The sequence below is a fragment of the Natator depressus genome, chromosome 1, assembly GCF_965152275.1.
Source record: "Natator depressus isolate rNatDep1 chromosome 1, rNatDep2.hap1, whole genome shotgun sequence".
Lineage (NCBI taxonomy): Eukaryota > Metazoa > Chordata > Testudines > Cheloniidae > Natator > Natator depressus.
In genome coordinates this window covers 254,829,172-254,851,511 of record NC_134234.1, presented here as the reverse complement: position 1 = coordinate 254,851,511, position 22,340 = coordinate 254,829,172, and the positions used below count along the sequence as shown (strand labels likewise).

Genomic DNA, 22,340 nt, shown 5'->3' with positions numbered 1-22,340 from the left:
TTGAGGCATGGCTGCCCCATGGGCCAACGGTGATGCCTGTTCCTGTGTAGCTGTGCTAAGACTTGGGATGCATGTAGGCATGTGTACAGCACGTTATAGCTTTGAAGAGGCTTTAGATGATATTAAGTAGGTGAGGGGGCCAGCAGCGGAGGAGCAGAGTTGGGCAAGGAGTCAAGCCAACAAACACGCGCACACCCCCCCGCCCAGCAGCTGGCTCACAATCTAGTCACCACCTGCCAGATCTAGGTATACTAGAAGAGAGTCCCACTTGTCAGGCATGATCTGCAACCCAGCCTCCCACTTCACCTGGTAAGGATGGAGGCCCCCCGCGAAGGTTAAAGGGTGCTGCGGAGAGGGATAGTCCTGCTCCATGAAGACACAACCTCCAATCCAATAATTATAATAGATTCCCCTCTGATAGCTGAAGATTTTATTAAGTTAAACTATTAACGGTGCAGAAGGGCAGTTGCCGCCTTCATTGTTTGGCTCCGGCGAATGCAGCAGTGGTGCGTGTGGAGTCCCCCTGCTTCTCCTCAGGAGTGTGTTAGCAGGAGGCAGGCTCTTCCAAAACCTCCAGGGGACTGGCCTTGCCCTGGGACAGACACATGGCCCATGGGTACCGAAACCTGCCTTCGATACAGTCCACAGAGTGAGAGCACAGTCCCCAACAGCTTGAGCACGCTCCGTCCAACATCTCCTCGTCCAGGGGAACGTGTGCAGGACATTGGTTTTCTTGTATGGCTAGCCACAGTCTGTCTCATGGTGCATGGTCCTTCCAGCACATCCAAGCAGGCTGGAGGAGCAGGGAGATAAGAGGGGAGAAGGCCACTCGCGACCCCATAGATGCACCCCACAAGGAGCACTTGAGGCAGGAGCAACAGCTGTGTTTCTTCTGTCTTCAGCTGCTGGTTAAAAAGATACTGTAGATTTAAAATGTTCCCCACCCACAAAACAAAAAAAGTGAAGTATCTATAAAATATATCTTTTCACATATAAAATCCTGAAGAAGGTGCACGTAGGAGCCAGTCCAAACGATGTGCTCAGATACGCAGGCGCATGGGATGGGGATTGGTGAAAGACATGGGAGCTGGTTTCCTTGAGGGGGTGTTAATGGATGGGATGCAGCCACCCGCTCCCCACAAGTGAGGAATCGAGCAAAACAAACCTAAGGAGGAAATAAAGAGTCACGGCAAATGGCTTAAAAGACTTCAGAGTTGCTGGGCCCCAGAACTCTGGGGCTTCCCCAAATCCAGGAGAAGGTCGTTTGTACCCGGAGATGCCAGCTAGTGACACTGCTTGTACTGCGGCTGTGCGGGCCCAGATCAATTCAGATCCCCTGTTGGGCACGGATAGGTCAGGGACTCCTCCCACATGTGCATTTGGTCCCTCTCTCTGTGCAGCGGCCATGCAGGCAACACTCCCCCGACCACAGGAGGGGTGACAACCACTCAGGGGTTACTGCACCCTCTCCTCACGCCCCACATCACCCACAAATAAGCGGGAGCAGGCCTAGACAGCAGGGTTCCCCGGTGCTGAGAGGTCTCAGCCTCCACAAGGGAGGCATGAGCAGGAAGAGAAACCACAAAGAGGGAAAAATTTCCACTGGATTGGATCCAGCGAGCATCAAACAGGCGATCCTGACTCACAGCCGAGCCGACATGACCCAGCAAGCAGAGCAGGCCCCCACATCCACTCCCCCTCCTCTGCTTTCACCTGCCTCCCGCCCCCCTCTTTACAGTGCCCTTGTCAGGAGAGGCCCAGAGCACCTCAGTGCAGGGCGAGCATTTGGCTGAGTGGGAACAACTCTGGCCAGACTTAAAGGGCTCGAGCAACAACAGAGCCCATGCCTGGGGTCCCACTACAAGGCCAGTCCTTCCTCGCCCTAGAGTGCCCTAGAGTACTGGAGGAACTGCAACTCCCTCTGTGCTCTGGCCCCATAAGCTGCCCTCATCCCTGCTGTGGGCGGGCTTGTGCTAACCCCACAGTGCAGCTCGCGGCCCTTGGCTGCTCACCTCTACTCGCTGATGCTATTGCGCAGCGTCTCCTTCTCCTGCAGTGCTGCCATGGCCAGGCGCAGGTGTTCCTTGAGCTGCTCCATTTCCCGTTCCGAGCGCAGCTTGATGTGGTTCAGCTCTGCATAGACGTCCTGGTACTTCCCTGAAGCAAATCTCTTATCCTGCAGAGGAAGGCGAGGAGTCACCACCCAGCTTCTGGTATTCATCCCGGGGCGGGCAGCCCCCACCAGGAGGAAAGCCAGGGAGAGCAAGACCTAGGTGTCAATCTGAGCCTCAGCCAGGAAAGCAGTGGGAGCCCAGTAGAGACTCGCACAAGAGGGGACAGGCGTGGCATCCACAGAGATCAGTTCTGACTGGCTGTTCCAAGACAGGTGGAGGGGAACAAGAGGTCGGGCGGCTATAGAGCAACAAGTCATTGAGGACCAGTAGGGCTGGTTTCTGGAAGCTATTCAGCGACAGGTGGATTAAGAGTTGGGGGCTAGGGGCGTAGACAGCTGTCTGTGGCCACCAGGAAGAGGAGCCTCCGCAGGGGTGTGTGACTAAGAGCAACGGGAAATTTGCTGGATCTCGGGAAGGTTCCCCTAATGGCAAGAGCCAGTCAGTTGTGAAAGTCTCCTAAGGCAGGAAGTGGTGGAAGCGACCTCGCTTGGGCCATTTAGAACAGAAGCCGACAGAGCAATGGCAAATATACTGCATGTAGCAAGCCCACCCTGGCCAGGGGAAGGAGCATTAGGACCCTCAGTAGAGGTCGCCCTTCTCTAATGGGAACACTGTGTTGAGGGAGATGGGGAGAATACTGGTGAGGAGGCCTGGACATGGGTGGGCCGACATACAGTCAAGGAGGCGGAAGGAAGGCAAACAAATTGGAGTTCTATCCAGATTTCACTGTTTTTTTCCCCCACCTCGAAGGGCTCCCAACACTGGGTGCATGCTCCCCCAGCCCCTCCCACTGCTCTGGGGGTTAATGACCAAAAGCGGCAGGAAACCAAAGTGAATCCAATAGAAATAGGAGACCCAAACCACTCCTGCTCAACATTCATCCTCTGTATGATTTCCCAGGTCCTTGCTTTCCCTCATCATTTTCCTGCCTCCAACTTAAGTGAGATCTTCACATCCCACTCCTTGATAAATGAGCCCCCGGGAAGGAGAGAATAGCTCCCAGGAAATGGTACCTTTTGCATCATCTGGAGCTCATCCTTAAGACACTGAACCTCTTTCTTCAGGTACCGGAGTTCATTCTCCTTCACTCGAAGCAGCACCTGTGAGGAGGAGGAGAAGGAGAAGAGAGACTCCAGGGACCAAGCTGAGAGATATGGCACCAGTGCAGGGCAGAAGGGTGTGTTGGAGGGGGTGGGGAAGGAAGAGCCAGGAGCACAAGGCCAGGAAGTGCTGCAGATCTAGAGCGAGACGCAGTGGCAGAGCTGTGCAGGGGAAGCTTGTGTAGCAACTTCCTGCACTGCAGCTTGTGCCATCAGCTCCTCTGCTTCATGGGAGTTTGTGCCCCCTGAAGGTGTCAGACTGGCATGAGTCCACTGCACACCTTGCTGCTCTTCTCTCATAGTTCCACAGAGCCAGCACTGCAGGGTAGGCAGTGGGGTTGAACGTCAGGCGTCCAGTGCACCCCATTGACAGCCACGCCTGCTGCAGAAGCGGGTCAGCAGCACATAGCACCAGCAGGCCTCTTTACCTCGAGCTCACAGGAGCTCCTCTCGCCGTTGTGCAAGGCCCCGTCCCCTGTGCCCTGCGCGGTGATGAAGGTCCGTAACCTCTGGATCTCCTCCGACAGGCACGTCTGCAGCTCCTGCAGACCAGAGCAGATTCATCAGGGGAGTGCGCATGCACCCACAAACCAGAGTCCACAGGCAGGTGAGAGCCAGCCAGGCCCATACTGCTCCCTCCTCAGATACTCTCCCCCTCCCTCAACCCCAGCTTAAAGGGCTTCATCTCCTGATTCGCTTTGGACAGCACAGCTCATTTGTTAAGGGTTTTCTGGCTCTGGAGGGAACATGCCCCTGGGACCTTCCAGCGTGCCATGCAGAAGGCTCAGCCTTCTGGGCAAGCGTCTCTCTTGCCTGGTTCTGCCGGAGCAGCTCCTTCCCCTCCTGCTGGCAGCGCTGCAGCATCTGCTCCCGCTCTTCTGCTTTCTCTGTGAGGTTGCCGATTTCCAGGCACTTCTGGGAGTATTGCTCGGAGAGAACCTGCAGCTCCCGCTTCAGAGAGTCCACGTCCGACCTGCCACAGCCACTCAGAACATTACTTCAGAGAAGCGGGGTGCCCCTGTCCCCCTCCCAGGGCCCACTCTTGCACAAACACTGCTCTCCACCCTGGCTGTGGACACCACTCTCTGCCCCTGCCCACACTCCCATGGCCATCACCCACGGCCACTGCCGTTACTCAGAAGGGTCCCCTCCCCTGAGCAGCTGGTAATCAGAGGATGGGAACCCACTGAAGCTGGGAGAGGAAAGAAGCGAAGAATCTAATGGGAGAAAGCAGGGAGCACGGTAGCCTTTTCAGGTCTAGTGGAGATGGGATATCCTGCTCTCACATACACGGTTAGCATCTCAGGCCATCGCATCCCCCCTACCCTTCCCTGGAAGCAGTGCTAGGAGGCAGGCTGGAAGCTAATGCTGGCTCTCTGGAAGGCCAAGAGGCACCCCTCCAACTCGCCCCACTGGGCGAGAGCTACCGAAAAGTGACCTAGCAAGCCCGGAGCCTGGCCTGGGCAGGGGACAGGGCGGAAGGGACTGTGCAGAGACTCCTTACTGGTGCTGTCTCCGGAGGGCCTCCGAGCCTGACCCGCTCTGCTGGAAACTGCGTGTCCTGCCCAGCTCCTCCTTGTGCACCTTCTTCAGCGCTTCAATTGCTTGGGAGGAGGAGACAAGGAGACGGGGAGTTAAGTGTCCCGGGAGACTCGGCCGCTCGCCAGCTTGGCAGAGGGGGGCAGCGGGAACTGAACAAGGGGAGTTCCTGAGGACTCCCTCCCATCTACCACCAGAAACCCCAGCTCCAGGAATGGCTCAGAATTTCCCTCTGCCTCCACTCTGTCCCGGACATCTTCCCCGGGGCTAACTCCTACCATGCCAAGCCACAGCAGGCAGCCCCAAGCACTGCTCATGGGCGATGCGACCGTCTGAAGCTTCCTGCTGCAGGGTCAGTGCAAAGACTCCCCTCTCTTAGCTGTAGTAAGGCCAATTCCCAACATGGACACACAGGGGGTGGGGAAGAAAGGGGCTTCCGGGTCAGGTCTTGCTTGTTAAAAAGGGAATCGCTCAGTGGCGGAGGGACAGCTCAGTGGTTTGAGCATTGGCCTGCTAAACCCAGGCCCTGAGGGGGCCATTTAGGGATCTGGGGCAAAAATTGGGGATTGGTCCTGCTTTGAGCAGGGGGTTGGACTAGATGACTGAGGTCCCTTCCAACCCTGATATTCTATGAATCCCATCTCATACCCAGGGGACAGGGGTTAAGGGCATAGGGAGAGAAATCCAGTGTGCATGGGGCACTCAGCCACATGGACATCTATTTGGCCAACAGCAGGGTGGGGGAGGAGATGGACACAGTCTTGACAGCCTCAGCTAGTGGAGCTGCTCACTCGCCACCTCCCTTATCCAAGGAGGAGGGTATGGGGAGGGGGTTTTCCAGTCTTACTTCTGAGGACATTAAAGGGAGGGCAGCCGCTCATGATCCTGTTCATACAGAGATAGTTAGCAGCATGGGGCTACATACACAGCATAGGCTCCTTGGAGTTTCAGGGCCAAGGAGGCCACAGAGAACACGACAGACAAGGAGAGGGCAGTTAGTCCCAGTGTGTTTGACCCATCTGTCTTTTCAAAGAAATCTCGTTAGCTCAGATTTGGATCTCAGCCAGCGACCATCCCACTGCACAGCCTAAAGGGGAACGGCTGCATCAAGAAGCAGAAACGACTGCTACAGTAACACAGAGGCCCCAGCCAAGATCAGGGCCCTATTGTGCTAGGTGCTGTACATACACAGAGAGAGCCCCTGCCTCAAAGAGGTTATAAAGGTCAGGGGAGGACCAAAACCTGGGAGAGGAAGTGACTTGCCCAAGGTCACCGGCAGAGCTGCGATTAGAATCCAAGTCTCTTGACTCTCAGAGCAACGTCTTAGCTCCTGGACCACACTGCTTCCCTGCAGCCCCACCGCCTGATCTTGTGCTTTACAGACATGGCCTGGCCCAGAGAGGCTGCCACCTACTGAGGCCAGCAGGAGCCGAGGGTGCTCAGCACCTTGGAGGCTCACCCTTCTGGGACACATCTTAGTTTAGAGAGACCCAAGAGACATTCCAGGGAAGGGAGCGATGAGGGATTCCAGGGGAGGTGGCAAGCGGACTCCAAGGAAAGTTTGAAAGAGGAGAAGGGGACAAGGGGCAGCAGGTAGCCATCTACCCAACGTCTAGAGGCACTCGGATTCTTGCTGCTACCTGCAGCTGTGGCCGCAGCCTCCTCAGCCAGGAGCCGCTCCTTCTCCAGCCGCAGCCGTTCCAGCTCCCGCTGATGGTGCCGCTGGAGCTCAGTCATGACCTGCTGGTGAAGAGATTCCATCTCTGCCAAGCTGCGCTCACATGCCTCCTGCCACGTAGAAGAGGGGAGAAAGAAAAACAGGTGAAGGGGAGTGGGACGGAGAGATTCAGTAAGATACCATACGACTGGGCTGGCATTTGCTGTGCACTACAGGTGTGAACTCCACTCAGGCCCGCCACCAACACTGAATCAGAGAGGGGAGGTGAATACCTGCCAGGATAAAATACCCTCAAGAAGGAGGAAAGTGTCTTATTAAGAGGATAAAGATGTTAAATACAGCTTTTCATCCTTAGATCTCGAAGTGCTTGACTAAAGTATCATCATCCCCCATTTCTCATATGGGGAAACTGAGGCACAGACAGGGGAAGTGACTTGCCCACGGTCACCCAGCAGATGAGTGGCAGAGCAGGGAATAAAGCCCAGGTCTCCCAAGTCTCAGTCCAGTGCTCTATGCAGTAGGCCACACTGCCTGATGCAGCAAAGTGCCTGGCTTTAGGGCAGGGATAAAGCTAACTATTGAAAGCTGAGCTGCCTCTTAAGGAAAATGAAACCAACCGCACCCCCGCTTCAACACGGCCATGTGCTGTTAAAGTCCCTCCCCAAAGAGAGTGGATCCTCAAAGCAGATGAGCAGACATTCACGATATGATCTTCCGTCTTTTACAAGTCTGATGTGCAGGGGGACTTAACACAGACTTTAAAATATCCTCACTGGCACAGGAGTTGGCACTCACTGAAATTAAGTTCACGCCTCTGAGCTACTGTTGCAGGCTCTCTGCAAATTCAAGCAGAGTTGCTGCATCAGCGCAGCATGGCCATTTTTGAAGGTTTTCTTTTAAACCATAACTAGAGAATTTCTTTCAGAAGAGTCCTTCAGAGACTCAGCTGACAGTCAAGAGGCCAGCCTGCTTCTCCTCCATAGCCCTTCGCCTGCTGCCTCCTCCACTCCCTAAACCCAAAGAAGCACACATACCACACTTTGGGAAACGCTCCTCACACCAAGATAGAGCGCTGCATCCTGGGACCTGTAGTCTGGAGCTGGTACTAGAACAAGGGCAGCTGCTCTTTGAGCCACTTTGAGTTAATGCAACACATTGACTCCAGGGAAATTATCAACATAATCCTCAGTGGGGTAAAATGTGGGTGCCCTGTGATTTGCCCAGAAATTGGCTATCAAACATTGACAGGTTAACGGGAAGGAGACAGAAAGCCATCCTGTAGGGAAGGGGCAGTTTGGACTCAGAAGTTACAAAATATCTCATCAAGGGCTGATGAGGGAAGTGGATTAGATGCTATATTTACCATGTGAACTGTGGCTTGCAATATTGACCAGGCTCACAGGGCTGCTTCTAACCTGCTGTATTAGTTGCCACACACTGTGTGGGCTTTTTCTGTGGCAAGTATAACAGATCAGTTGCAATAATCCAGCAACATGGAGATCTTGTCTTTTTGGCTGCTAATAAAGAAGGTACGTGACTGGGTCATTTCAATGGGATCTCCCCTTTTACTTTACATGAGTAACTGGCATCACATTAGCATGGTAAAATTAGGGCCAGATTCTGAGCAGCACTCAATGAGTTCTGGGTCTGGTTCTGTTCAATATCTTCATTAATGAATTAGATAATGGCATAGAGACAAAGAAAATAACAGAAAGCCACTAGCTGTCGCCTTCAGCCCCAACTAAAACCTCTCCAGCGCATCATCAAAGATCTACAACCTATCCTGAAAGACAATCCCTCGCTCTCACAGATCCTGGGAGACAGACCAGTCCTCGCTTACAGACAGCCCCAAAACCCGAAACAAATACTCACCAGCAACCCCACACCACACAACAAAAACACTAACCCAGGAACCTATCCTTGCAACAAAGCCTGATGCCAATTCTGTCCACATATTTATTCAAGTGACACAATCATAGGACCTAAGCACATCAGCCACGCCATCAGGGGCTCGTTCATCTGCACATCTACCAATGTGAGATATGCCATCATGTGCCAGCAATGCCCCTCTGCCATGTACATTGGCCAAACCAGACAGTCTCTACGCAAAAGAATAAATGGACACAAATCTGACATCAGGAATCATAACATTCAAAAACCAGTAGGAGAACACTTCAACCTCTCTAGTCACTCAGTAACTAACTTAAAGGTGGCAATTTTGCAACAGAAAAGCTTCAAGAACAGACTCCAACGAGAAACTGCTGAACTAGAATTAATTTGCAAACTAGATACTATTAACTTGGGCTTGAATAGAGACTGGGAGTGGCTGGGTCATTACACAAATTGAATCTATTTCCCCATGTTAAGTATCCTCACACCTTCTTGTCAACTGTTTGAAATGGGCCATCTTGATTATCACTACAAAAGTTTTTTTTTCTCCTGCTGATAATAGCTCATCTTAATTAATTAGCCTTAGAGTTGGTATGGCAACTTCCACCTTTTCATGTTCTCTGTATGTATATATATCTTCTTACTATATGTTCCATTCTATGCATCTGATGAAGTGGGCTGTAGCCCACGAAAGCTTATGCTCAAATAAATTTGTTAGTCTCTAAGGTGCCACAAGTACTCCTGTTCTTATAAAGTTCATGGATGATTCCAAGCTGGGAGGGGTTGCAAGTGTTTTGGAGGACAGGATTAAATTTCAAAATGATCTGGAGAAATGGTCTGAAGTAAATAGGATGAAATTCAATAAGGACAAATGCAAAGTACTCCACTTATGAAGGAACAGTGAGTTCCCCACATACAAAATGGAAGGGAGTACTGCGGAAAGGGATCTGGGAGGTCATAGTGGATCACAAGGAAAATATGAGTCAAGAGTGTAATGCTGTTGCAAAAAAAGCAAACATCATTCTCAGAAATATTAGTAGGAGAGTTGTAAGCAAGACACGAGACGTAATTCTTCCGCTCTGCTCTGCGCTGATCAGGCCTCAGCTGGAGTATTGTGTCCAGTTCTGGGCACCACATTTCAGGAGAGATGTGGACAAATTGGAGAGAGTCCAGAGAAGAGCAACTAAAAGGATTAGTGGTCTAGAAAACTTGATTTATGAGGGAAGATTGAAAAAAATGGGTTTGTTTAGTCTGGAAAAGAGAAGACTGAGAGGGGCCATGATAACAGTTTTCAAGTACATAAAGGGCTGTTACAAGGAAGAGGAAGAAAAATTGTTCTCGTTAACCTCTAAGACCATTGCTGCTTGTCCTATCCTTAAATTGCAGCAAGGGCAGTTTAGGCTGGACACTAGAAAAACTTCCTAACTGTCGGGGTAGTTAAGCACTGGAATAAATTGCCTAGGGTGGTTGTGTAATCTCCATCACTGGAGGTTTTTAAGAGCAGGTTAGACACACACCTGTCAGGGATGGGCTAGATAATACTTAGTTCTGACATGAGTGCAGGGGACTGGACTAGACCTCTTGAGGTCCCTTGCAGTCCTAGGATTCTATCCCCCTTAATGCCCACTGAAATCAACGAGAGGTTCAGAGCCTTGCAGGATTAGGCCCTTACACCCTTTTCTTCCACTGAATGGGCTCTGCTCATAACCACAGAGATCAAAAGGTGGAGTGCAATCAACTCAGTGCCTCATTATTTTTTTTGTGATTTGAGGCAACTCCATCGGTTGCATCATCAGGATTATCCCCAAGGACCCGTTATCCAACACGCTTCCCGACTGGAGTTAAGACTTGACTGCTTTACATAAGCAACCCTTGTTCCTGAGCTGGCTGACCTCAATTACAAGAGCCTGCTGATTGGCTCCTGGGGGCATATGGCTGATGAGTGGCACACCGGGTTTTAGGCTTGGCTATAGCCCGACATATTGGTTCATGCCCAAATAAAATCAAAGACAGTTACCGCTCAGAATGGAGAGAAATTCGTGTGTTTGAACCAAACCACGCTCTATTTAAAGAGACTGAAGAGCTGTTTACACTCAGCGAAGCAGGAGCCTGCTACAACATGGTTCCTCCTGTCCCAGGTGAAATGCAGGACAGTCTCATAACTTAAAACAGGACCAACCTAGGTTTGAGCAGAGTCCTCAGCTTGTGTCCTCCAAGGCTTCCATGGTGTAACCATGCCCCAAACTACACATAAGAACAGCCATACTGGGTCAGACCAAAGGTCCATCTTGCCCATTATCCTGTCTTCCGACAGTGGCCTATGCCAGGTGCCCCAGAGGGAGTGAACAGAACAGGCAATCATCAAGTGATCCATCCCCTGTCGCTCATTCCCAGCTTCTGGCAAACAGAGGCTAGGGACACCATCCCTGCCCAGCCTGGCTAAAGGCCACTGATGGCCCTATCCTCCATGAACTTATCTGTAATGTGCCTGGGACCCATCATCAGCTTGTTTCCACCTATGGAAAGCCTAACACATTAACTTCCCTTCTCTCCAGCGAAGGGGCTCAGTCCCGAGGGGGCAGGTGGATGACTGAGCCAAGCCGATCTCCCCAGCATTAACAGGAGTTCTGGTGGGCAAGTCCAAACCCTCCAAGCAACATAACCCTGCTTCAGTGGGAAGGGACAGCTCCATCAGATTCCACCCATCCTTTGCATGCATACTTGGGCACCCCCTTTAAGGGCTGGCAGTGCCCATCAGCCACTATATAGTTAACATTGATTGCAGCTGGGCTCACTTTGGATTGCCATGGCAATGCTAGTCAATGCAATGCACACTCTGGCAATGCAGCCAGGGTAGGTGAATCTCCCACCTTCCCCCCGATCCTTGTCAGGACTGGAGTGGACTCAAAGGCAAAGTGGGGTTTCTGGCCCACTGCCACCACTGACCCTCACCTGGGAGATGAAGCCCTGGGGCATGTGGCGATCTCCATGGGATTTTCCTGTGTCATGAAGGCTCTCGCCACGGGCACGCCAGGACTCCAGCTGTGCCCTCAGGGACTGGACCTGCACCAGGAAACCAGAACGACAGACTCAGCCATGAGAGGAAAAGCTCCGATTTGGAATGAACAAGGTGTATCTCAGCCAAACGAGTCTCAGCCAGGGGTTTGGGGGTGAGGGACAATCAAAGGAGACACTGGGCATCACAGCCAGTGTCCTTTATCCGGGGAAAGGGGTGGTCGCCCAATGGGACAAACCCAGTGAAAGAGGCCCCAGCATATGAGCAGTGAGAAGAGGAGAGGAAGAGACTCCACCCCACCTCAAGACACACTAGGTGTAAGCCATGCTCTCCTCTAAAGGCGGAAAGGCTGGCAGTGCCTGGCGTAAAGGGTTCATTGCCATCCCCACAGAACTAGTGACACGCTCACTGCTGCCAGGGCTAAGTTGGTCGGGTTAAACCCCAGTTATGAAGGGCAGGGCAAGAGGTTTAGGTGTCCCTAGTGTAAACAGGCTCAACTCCACTTAAGTCAATGGCATTTCATCAATTTATACTAGGGCTGAATTTGGCCTGGGGTCTCCGATATATGAACAAGCTGCTTCTCAAAGCAAGGGTCTATGAACCTGCTATGCAAGTTAGAGGTCTCCCGACCCAGAGGTGGCAAATGGTGCTGCTTTCCCTATCCATGGAGGGCCGGCAGCGGGAGCAGATGGTGTAACAAGGGCTTCCTGTGACCCCAGCACTTTGGCCTAGAGTCTTGCTGAGCCCCTGGCCCAAAGGGGCCTGGGAATAAGGAGAGTCCCTCTCCCAACCTGGGAAGGAGGAAATGGGGCCCCAAAGACAGACAGCTCCTACCTCTTTCTCCAGCGCCTCCCTCGTGTCTCCATGGCCCCCCTTGCTCTGGTTCAGCAGTGCCGTCAGGGGAAGGCGCTTAGACTCCTTCAGGGGAAGCCGTTCCAGCTCCAGCCATTTCTTCTCAATCTCTTCACTCAGCCGACTGCGCTGGTCCTCCGACAGGGTGGACCCCAGAAGCTCCTGCTCACATGCCTTCCAGCAGAGGGCCCCTGCTGGGCCGTCGCCCTGCAGGACCCCGGTGTCAGGAGCCTCGAACCACTTCCGCCTCTCCGCAGAGCGGAGGGCCAGGTCCCGTTCCAGGTCCTCGTGCTTGGTGACTCGGTCAGAGATCCCCCTCAAACTGCCTCTTGTCCGCTGCAGGGACCCCTGATTCAAGGGGCCCTGCTGCAAGGGGGACAGCTCCACGTAGTCAAAGGTGTGGTGAGACCCATCCACCTTCCGGTTACTTCCCTTGGAGATAACCTCCGACCCCAAGCCTGGCCACTGCTCCTCTGACCTGAGGGAGCCTTTCTGGGGGACGCAGCTGCGGAAGGAGTTTTCCTTATTGCAGTCAGACAGCCTGAAAATCAGAGAACAAAGGCATGAGAGAGAGAGAGAGAGAGAGAGAGAGAGAGAGAGAGACGAGGCCGCTGGAAGTCACGCAGGCAAGCATTGTGCAAACAGCCCATGCATACTCCTGCCGATGCACTGCAAGCCTAGCCTGCAGCCACACCCCTTGCAATTCCAGTCCTAGGAACCTCCAGAGCACAGCCAGCCTCCCAGTGGCTTTGCAGTGGGAACAGACTTCCTGTAGGGTGGGGAGAACCAGACCCAGCGACAAACATTTTGATCCGAGCTTGAGCTCCAGTCTCTAGAACAGAGCCCACCAGCTGTGCGCTCTAGTGCCACCCCCTTACCCTAGTGGGACTCCTCCCTGCTCCCCTTTTGCATGTAAAGAGAAAGGTAAATCCAGTCTTGGTGTTGTCGGTTTCCTTCAGACTCTCTGTTGCTTACCTGCAGTTGGTCAGGGGACTGGTGGTGAAATGATTGGAGGAAAAGAGTGGGTCACTGCAAAGCAGCCAGCTAGCCATCACTTCTGGACTCTTCAAAGGATCCTGGGAGACGTTTTCTGCCCTTGGGTCACCCAGCAGAACCCTGAGTACAAGCCCCAGAGAGCTTCCTCCCACACTCACCCGCTGACATGGTAAGACTGGATACCCCCGTGATACCCTCACGAGTATCACTGCTGCAAGCAAGCATGACTGGCAAAGCATCTTCTCTCACGCCAAGGTGGGAGCGGAGGATGAGGAGACCTCTCCTGTCCCAGAAAGGATTGTCTGCTTGTGGCCAAGGTGCTGACACAGAGCTCTGTGTGTGTGTGTGTGTGTGTGTGTGTTTGGGGGGGGGGAGGTTCCCAGACGTACTTTGTGACATCCGGTGCACTGGCTGGGCGCACATTCTTCCTTAGTGCCTCGATCCAGTTCCGCCGGATCCCCGAGGTCATTGCTGACAGGGTGAAGGTGGCATCCTTTGTCTGAAAGAGAGACGCCAAAGGGGGCTCAGCCCACAACATGCAATGACAGCCTCCCCGCTGCCACAGTGCAGGATAATGGGCAACACCCACTCGCTCTCCAGACTTCAGGGCGTGCCGTCAAGCAGAGCTGGGAGAAGCCTGCCTTTGATAGCCCAGAGTCAGAGGACAGCCACCAGTAGGGTCTTAACAGTCCTTCTCTGCTCTCCTGTCACACCAACAAAAGACAGGCCCTCAAAAGGCATAAGCGGAGGTTAATTCATCACTTGGGCACTGCTAGACAGGTGCCAGTTAACAGGTCAGCTTCCAAGACATCCTCCTCCCCTACGAAACCCCCTAGCTCCTCTGTCTCTGTTAAGGTTGTGTATGTCCATCTGCGCTCCCGGGGTGCTGGGGAGGTAGGTCCCCTGGGTGGAGTACAACGTAAGAACAGCCATACTAGGTCAGACCAAAGGTCCATCTAGCTCTGTATCCTGTCTTCTGACCGTGGCCAATGCCAGGTGCCCCTGAAGGAATGGGCAGAACAGGTAATCATTGAGTGATCCAGCCCGTCGCCCATTCCCAGCTTCCAGCAAACAGAGGCTAGGGACATAATCTACCCATCCTGGCTAATAGCCAGTGATGGACCTATCCTCCATGAACTTATCTAGTTCTTTTTTGAACCCTGTTATAATCTTGGCCTTCACAACATCCTCTGGCAAGGAGTTCCACAGGTTGACTGTGCGTTGTGTGAAGAAATACTTTCTTTTGTTTTGTTTGTTCCTGCTATTGGGGTTTGCTCTCTCTTTTCTAAGACAGATTTCACAAGCAAGGTGAAATAACCTTTGGGGTTCGCCTGTCAGCAAAACAGCGAGCCTATGCTTAGACTCCCTCCCTCTCCTTGCCCATGAGATACCATACCATCTGCTCCCTGCCATCCCTACAGAACACCGGGCAGAGTCAGCTGTTAAGCTAAGTTCTCTTGTAGTCATTTCATTACCAGGGAAGGTCAGCTGGAACTCCCAGCATGGCTCCATCCACCCCTACCCTGCAATATATCCCCCTCCTGCGCTGATGTAGTGCCTTATAACCCCAAGCATCCTAGATCACATCAGAACCAAGCTACACAGGCACAGCTCAATTCCTCCGCACAGAAATGAATTATTGGTATTACAGCAGCTCCTAGAGGCCCTGGCCTCATTGTGCCAGGTGCTGTACAGAGAACAAGATAGATTGTAAGATCCTCAGGGCAGGGACTAAGTACATTATGAGATACAACAGGTGGCTCAAACTGATAGATATGGGGATGGGGGAGAATACAAGGTAACAGAGCGGATTACAATCAGTGGGATAAGCAGCTTGTGTGATGTGACATAGATCACAATAGAGGCAAGTTGATACTATTGATAGCAGGTGTACTGTTAACAGTACATGGCAACAGTACCCAGCAGTTCTTCAGGACAGAAAGGGAATGAAGAAGAATCCCATCTCCAAGCAATTTCAGTGGGATAGCTGAAGGAGGCAAAAATCTAGTTATCCAAGTTGGAATTAGCCTAGGTCTCTTGGATTAACGCTCCTGCTCTTGCCAGAATTGCCACGGAATCATGGGCCACAAACGCTCAGGGTCCTGGCTGGCAATCTCATCTGAAAACGGCACACACAATAGTAGCACAGCAGCTCTTTGCATTCTCCTGGAGGACTGCGTTCATGGAGAGGGGTGAGCGTTAGCCGCTTCCTGCAGACCTGGGTAACCTTGGAGGGCTCCCATACAAGAACAGGCTGGCCCTGACTCTGCTTAGCTCGCAAGCTCCAACAAGAGCCCAGCACAAGTTTGCATGGCTGCAGGTACTCACGTGTATCTGGAAGCCATAGTTGCGTTGCACGGCATATTCCGTCACTTCTGTGCAGGAGCGCAGGTCGATCTCACCATCCAGCTCATCGGCCTGAAACAAGTCCAAGACCACCAGTGGGTTCCCGAGCAAACCTCATGCCATCTCCCCAGTGCTGCCCGTATCCCAGCTGGAAGCATGAGATTCTCTGCACTTCCCATTCAGTCTATGCCCACTCAGAATATCTTTCCCATCCTTGCTGGAGCTGAGGTCCCATATTCTAGTCATTAATTTTTTTGATGCCTTTTCAGACCCAGGCACTGGAGAGGTTGCAGCTAAGCTATATAATAAGTTCTGCCACCTTTGCAGTCCCCTTCCACCAGGAGCAAAGCATGCGCCCCTCTGGGAAGGGCACAAGGCAGCTCCAGGATCCCACCACCACCCTACCCCAAGGAAAGAACACACAGGTCAAAGTGCATTCCCCATTCTTACCTCCTCAGCGTTGGAGTCCCTGTAATATCTCAGGCTCGAGTCCGTCAGCACAAACCAGTGTTTCTTCCACTGCCGACAGAACAGCGAAGGGGAGGGGAAGTAAACAGGAGAGACAGGGAGAAATGAACAGACTAGATTACCAAGGAAATGTGTTGGAACAGGGGAGGGTATTCTGCTTACTGACTTTTCACCCCTCTTGCCCAGAAGGACTTGGAAGCTGCCAACTGTTCCCTTCCTCCTCCAAAGATACCTCCCCCCACCCCCTTTCTATCAGTCAGCTGGGAGCGGACCAGCGAGAGGACTCTGATGGAACTGTGTGATGGCGACTGGACTGCACACAGCAAATTAGGCACCTGAGCCAGGGAATCTCCTTGGCAGAGTTCAGCCACGATGGGGAGAGTCTAAGTCAGCAGCTTACCTCCACCTTCCCCAGCAAGGGATATAGTCACAATGGAGAAGGCAAGCCTCTGGGTACACAGGGGTCTTTGATAGGGACTGGGGAGGAGAGAGACCTCTGGGTGTCACACACCCACCATCCATCTTACCTCTCCCAGCTCATCCAGTATGGACATCCATCCCTTCTTGAAATTGAGGAGATCCGGCTGGAGACAGACAGAGCAGGGGGTTAACAACTGGGCTGGGACTGAGACTCGGCAGAGTTTGGTGGTCAGGAATGACATGGATTCCACAACTCCAGGTCTAGCAGTGACTGGAATGGAGCCCCGTGGTACAATGTGAGCAAGCAAGGACAGTCCAGCATCCCGTCCTCCAAACCCACATGGATTTAGGACCAAGTAGCAGAGGGGATGGCTCCCCATACAGTGACAGGCAGGTATTCCTGCAAGAGGAAGCCTGGGAAGGAGGGGTTAAAGAAGTAAAGGTAGGTATGCACCGGGGAAGTTTCCACAAGTTGCTTTGCTGACATTTATTCAGAGATTTTTTTTATTCTCTCCCCCCGCCCCGCAAAAAACAGCTTGCATGGCCACTGAATCAGCTGAGTTTGGAAAGGAGTTTGGTCACAAAACTAGTGAAACCCATTCCAAATCCAGCGCTCCCCCAGAGCCTGGGGCCATGCTTTGACACCAACACCGAGCACTTAATAAAGGCAGGAACAGCTCCACATTATCAACCCTCATCCTGGCTGAGCATGAAGTCAATATCATTTCAGAGCAGATGGGGAAACACGCAATATTAAACGACTTGCCCAAGGCCACAGGACAAGTCAGAGCCAGTACTAGAATCCAGAAACTAATTTCTCTTTCTTAAATGCAGGAGTGTTTCTGTGCCATAAAACACCCCGACTGCTCCCCCAGCCTCCCCACTGCACGCAGCCATGTGTGAATACTATTCCAGCTCACCGACTGCCATGGGGGAGGTGCCGCCACCCCCTCCAAACCTCACCCTGCTGCTGCAGCACAACCAGTTCTTCCTCCCATTTCAGGGCTGGAACTGGGAACAGCTGATGCAGGGCAACTGCTCTTCCTTGCTTTACCAAGCCAGGTGGGCCACACCCATCCCTCCTTGAACACCATGAACTTCAGGGGAGCTACATCAGGGATGAATTCGGCTCAGTGGCTGTGTTCTCAAGGCCAGTCTCTCTTACCGCCTCCCTCCACCACACACATGCTCCTCCTTCCCCATTCAAGCCCCAGCAACTAAACTTGGTCAGCCAGCAGTGGCGAGAGGGGGAAGAGGAAATATTAGAGCTGTACCTGAGTGTCAGCTGTACCAGGTCTGCCAGCCTGGGGCAGGCTGCTGCTGAGTATCCCTAACTGCCACATGCTCCACCCAGGAAAGGGCTGGTGCGGGGAGCAGCTCCGCCACGGGGTGGGTACTTAGCACTCCAAGAGCTTCTGATTAATTCAGGAAACATCCACCTGGTGCCAGCTGGCTACATAAGCCCAGATCTCTCGCGGCCCAACTGGGTGAAGCTTTCTCCCGTTTCATCTCCCAGGGCTGAGCTCTTAGGTTACACCCAAGGTTACGGCAGGCAGCAGCAGAGTGTCAGCCTGCCCCAAACCCAACCAGCCTATGGGTGAGGGGAAGGGGGGCGGGCCACCTGTTATTACAGCTGTAGGCCCATCCTATCCCTGTCTCCCAGGGCTGGGAGCGTCCAATTGCAGGGACAGGATATGCCACACGGAAGCAGAGACACCTGGAAACTGGAGCCTGGTGACCCAGGCTTCCACTCTTCACCTCCAGCACCAAGGCTGCAGGGTGGGCAGAGGCTGCTCAAAACATGCCACCTTAGGGAGTAGGTCAGTATGCTGCCCGCTCCCCTCCTACCACCAGCGTGTACCCTGCGCACATTAACAACTCCTTAACACGGTCGCCAGGTTTGAACAACGTGGGTGAAGCCCCCAGCAGGTAAGGGGCAGAGCCCTTATACTTGGGGATTTGTGGGGCGAAGCTTATTTCAAATAAGTATACAAGGGAAAATCTGGTCCATATGGACTGGATCAAACTACGATGCTAAACCCAGCTATAGACAGCTCTGGCCTGGGTGGGTATATGACCTCCCCCTGTCATCATCTGGTATAAAGGTGCATGGGACCTAAGTGACTCCTTTTCAACAGTGCCCACATTTCAAAGGGGATGCCCCATGCAGACAGGAGTGACTCTGACATCCCCCTCCAGTCAGTTCCCCTTTCATTATGACAGAGTGGCAAATACAGCAGCTTGCTCCTCCATAAACAGGCTTCCCGGGAAGGATCCCCACTGGGGTCCCCCACCCCAAGGAGCCAGCAGCCCTGCCTAGGCCTACATTAGGGATCTATCCCCAAGTGTGCCATTTGCTGGGACTCACAACATAGGACTGCAGCTGCCCCCCTGCCCAGATGGACTCTGGATCCCCATCCTGAGCAAACCCTTCAGTGTGAGACTCTGAAGGGCACCCAAGGGTACACTGGAAGCTGCAACAGGCCAGAAAGGGGTCCCTGACATGAGGATGGAGAGGGGCCCCACAAAATAGATGGGTGGAACAATGGAGGGGATAATACAGGGGAACTGGAGTCAGGACCTGAGGTGGGGATGGGGGCTAGGACCAGGGGGAGACCAGGACACAAGGGTGGACCAATGGGATGGGGGGCTAGGAAAACGGGGCAGGGAGAAGATCATGGGACAGGTGGGGTGGGAAGATAAGACACAGGGGCAGGATGCTTGAAGAGGGAGCCAACGGCATAGGGAAAAGGACTCCAGGCACAGTTGGGGCGGGGGGGGGGGGGCAGGGTACAGTGGAGCAGGATGACTGGGGAAGGAGGCAGACCCTGGGGGTCAGGGGCACAGGCACCAGAAGGAGTGCGTGCGTGCGTGCATTGCTCCCCCAACCCTCTCAAAGACGCTGCCTCCCCACACTCCTAACCTTACCCTCCCTGCTGGTGAGCCAGAGGCCCTCAGGGGACAGACCCATCGGTCCCTGCAGCAGCCAGCAGATTGAGGGCTCAGCTGCTAGAACACCATAGAGTGGGACCTTGGAGCCGGTCAGCCAGGCCATGGCATGCTCTCTCCCAGCCAGGTTTTTGAGAGAGATGGGGTGGATGTGGGTAGACAATGGCCCTTTCACCCCCCCCCCCCCCAAATCTCTGGTTGGGGGCAAATGAAGTGGGAGATAAGAGTGGGGGCAAGACCCTGGATGGCAGATGGGCTAAGACACAGAGGGAAGTGGGGGGGATGAAGAGGAGTGGGTATAGAACAGGGGTTCTCAAACTGGGGGTTGGGACCCCTCAGGGGGTCATGAGGTTATTACTTGGGGGGTCGTGAGCTGTCAGCCTCCACCCCAAACCCTGATTTGCCTCCAGCATTTATAATATGTTAAATATGTAAAAAAGTGTTTTCATTTATTAGGGGGTCGCACTCAGAGGCTTGCTGTGTGAAAGGGGTCACCAGTACAATAGTTTGAGAACCACTGGCATAGGATTTGGGAGGCAGAGGGGAGCAGGAATGCCACTTACCTGGTTGCCACCCACCCAGAGGGCCCCTCATCCTGAGGCAGCCCACCACGGGCCAAACCAGGTGGCAGGCTCCCCCCAGGCAGCAGCTGCCTCCACCTCAACAGGCCCTCCAGCCACATAGCCCATGCTGAGGTTTCCGTGAGTGTTAATGCACACAGGGAGCACAGTTTGTTAATTCCCTTTGATCTGGGGCCCTGAAATAGCATTAAGAAACTGTTAACGTGCAGGGGGTCCACCCGGACAGCTAGCTGGCACCAGGGCAGGTTATTGTGGGAGAGCTCACACCCTAGGTTGCCAGAAATCTCCTGTGCTAGGCAGCTGCTGGCTTGCCTTCGCCTAGAGCGGCCTCTGAGGGTGGGGGACATGGAGGGAGATACACACCCTTCCCCCAATCTTTTACCATCCTGTTGATGTTGTCCACCCCACATGCCTCCCCCAACGCTCCTCACATTATGTGGTTGCATCTATGCAGCAGGTGCTCCCCACCTCCTGCTGCTCCCCCTTCCAATCCAGCGCCCCAACAGCTGGCTGTGAACTGGGGGCGGGGCAGGGAGGGAAATGGAACATAAAACCAACATGCTGCCAAACACATGTGCATCGCAAACAATACACTCCCACATATTAAACCAAGGTACCCTGAGGTCACCGAGCAAAGGCAGCCTCACAGTCGTTAGCCAATCCCACCCTTTGTCCCCAGATGCAGTATGGCATCATTCTCTGTTCCACCAGATGTCCACATTGCAGCTTCCCAGAACTTCATGGTGAGTAATAGATAACCTAATAAGCAGCAGGGACTTATAAAGAATGATTGGCCAGTCAAGCCTAATTTTTGTAATGCATAAAAAAAAAAAAAACACACACACACAGGGACACAGTACGTATCAAACTTGGATTTTTAGTAATGCATTTGATCCAGTCTCTTTACAAAATCTTAACCGATAAACCAGTTCCAATGGCCTTGGATAAATACCATGGTCAGGAAGATTAAAACCAGACTATGACCCCCCCAAAAAGGGGGAATGATAAAACAGCAGTATACTGAGCAAGAGGTCAGATGTCTAGTGAGGTTGCCACAAGGATCAGTGCAAAGTCTTAACTTATTTGTGATTTACACTATCAGAGCATTAATCATCAAGTTAACGGATATTAGCAGAGAATATTACACTGGGAGGAGCTGCAAACCCCAGAAGGGACACAGCAATGCCAGAGGACTTCAACAACATATTAGCACCACTGGTCCAGATTCTGACACCCTACTCCAGCCCCCATGTCTAGTTTAGGAACCATAAAGGATGGCTTCAGAAAGAATTCCCCCAACACAGGAAAAACACAAGGGCAGGATATGTGGCCTTGTATTGCTTCCCTTGCAGCCGCATATGTGGGGGTGCACCAGGGTTAGGAGAGGTCTTCTTGACTGTGGCACTTTCTTTATAGATATTCGGGGTTGCAGAGCAGCCTATAGGCAGCTGTGGGGAGGCTGCCATAAGTTTCAGGACAGCCCTGGGGCTGTGGTAGCTTACACTGGGGCTGGTACTTCAAGAGGTGCAAGAGATGGCTTAAAGCCACCTTTGCCCCCTCTCCCACACAAGCTGCACCTTCTGTCCCAGGAAGCACAGCACGGAATCTAGCCAATGGGCAGCATGCTAAAAAGGAGATTCCATTTGGAACAGCATGGTATAATGTGTCTGGGGAAAAATATTCTGAAACATGGAGATTCAGCAGGAGGGAGAAGCTGGAAAGCAGGGATGTTGAGGGGCCTTGGGTGACAGCAGACAGCAAACTAGAGACAAGTTTGCAATCAGATATGGCAGCGAAACAGAAAAAACAGCCATCCTTAAATGCTGTTTTAGGCTGCATGTCCAGAGGCCTTGTGCAAGGACTACTTAGCTTTGGTGTGCCCCACCCAGAGCGTTTCATTCACTTCTGTACACCACACTGCTAGAAAGAGATTGACAAGTTGAAAGGGCTCTGGAGAAGAAGTGCTCAGGGGGCTGGAGTGACTGGTTTACAATAAGAGCTGAATATGCTTAGCCTGGCTAAGTGATGACTGTGGGGGACATGATAACAGTCTGCAAATATCTGAAGAATGTAAACACCAAAGAAGGAAAGGAATTAGGGTGGTACCAGGGGGTATAGCTTAGAAATAAAGAATTAAGCAAAGAAAGGGAACATTCAGAAGACACTTCCCCACAGTTAGGTCTATTAGGCTATGGAGTAGTATGTCAAGGGTGGGGGGGGGGGGGTGGAGGTCCCATCCCTTAAACTTTTAAAACCAGACTGGCTAGAACCCTATGGAAGCATCCTTTAGGGGACAATCCTACCCTGGCTGGAGGGAGAGGGACTGGGTGA

At 52.8% G+C, this 22,340-nt stretch overlaps 1 protein-coding gene across 3 annotated transcripts in view; it reads right to left on the bottom strand.

Annotated features, from left to right (window-relative positions):
• Positions 1-396: 396 nt before the first annotated feature.
• TRIOBP (TRIO and F-actin binding protein) overlaps positions 397-22,340 on the bottom strand; it is a 36,281-nt gene continuing 14,337 nt past the window's right edge. Inside the window, exons 1-14 of one of the 3 annotated variants that reach the window (XM_074941538.1) lie at positions 17,754-18,029; positions 16,587-16,643; positions 16,042-16,110; positions 15,574-15,663; positions 13,635-13,744; positions 12,232-12,790; positions 11,334-11,444; positions 6,454-6,601; positions 4,779-4,878; positions 4,088-4,247; positions 3,703-3,816; positions 3,188-3,274; positions 2,013-2,176; positions 403-1,165 (exon numbers count right to left, since the gene is read on the bottom strand). In XM_074941538.1, the coding sequence (XP_074797639.1) occupies positions 2,015-2,176; positions 3,188-3,274; positions 3,703-3,816; positions 4,088-4,247; positions 4,779-4,878; positions 6,454-6,601; positions 11,334-11,444; positions 12,232-12,790; positions 13,635-13,744; positions 15,574-15,663; positions 16,042-16,110; positions 16,587-16,643; positions 17,754-17,822 (1,836 nt within the window). In that variant the 5' untranslated portion in view covers positions 17,823-18,029 and the 3' untranslated portion in view covers positions 403-1,165; positions 2,013-2,014. Of the gene's footprint in view, positions 1,166-2,012; positions 2,177-3,187; positions 3,275-3,702; positions 3,817-4,087; positions 4,248-4,778; positions 4,879-6,453; positions 6,602-11,333; positions 11,445-12,231; positions 12,791-13,634; positions 13,745-15,573; positions 15,664-16,041; positions 16,111-16,586; positions 16,644-17,753; positions 18,030-22,340 lie in introns of those variants that run through there. The other 2 variants (XM_074941537.1, XM_074941539.1) reach the window with 2 other exon arrangements.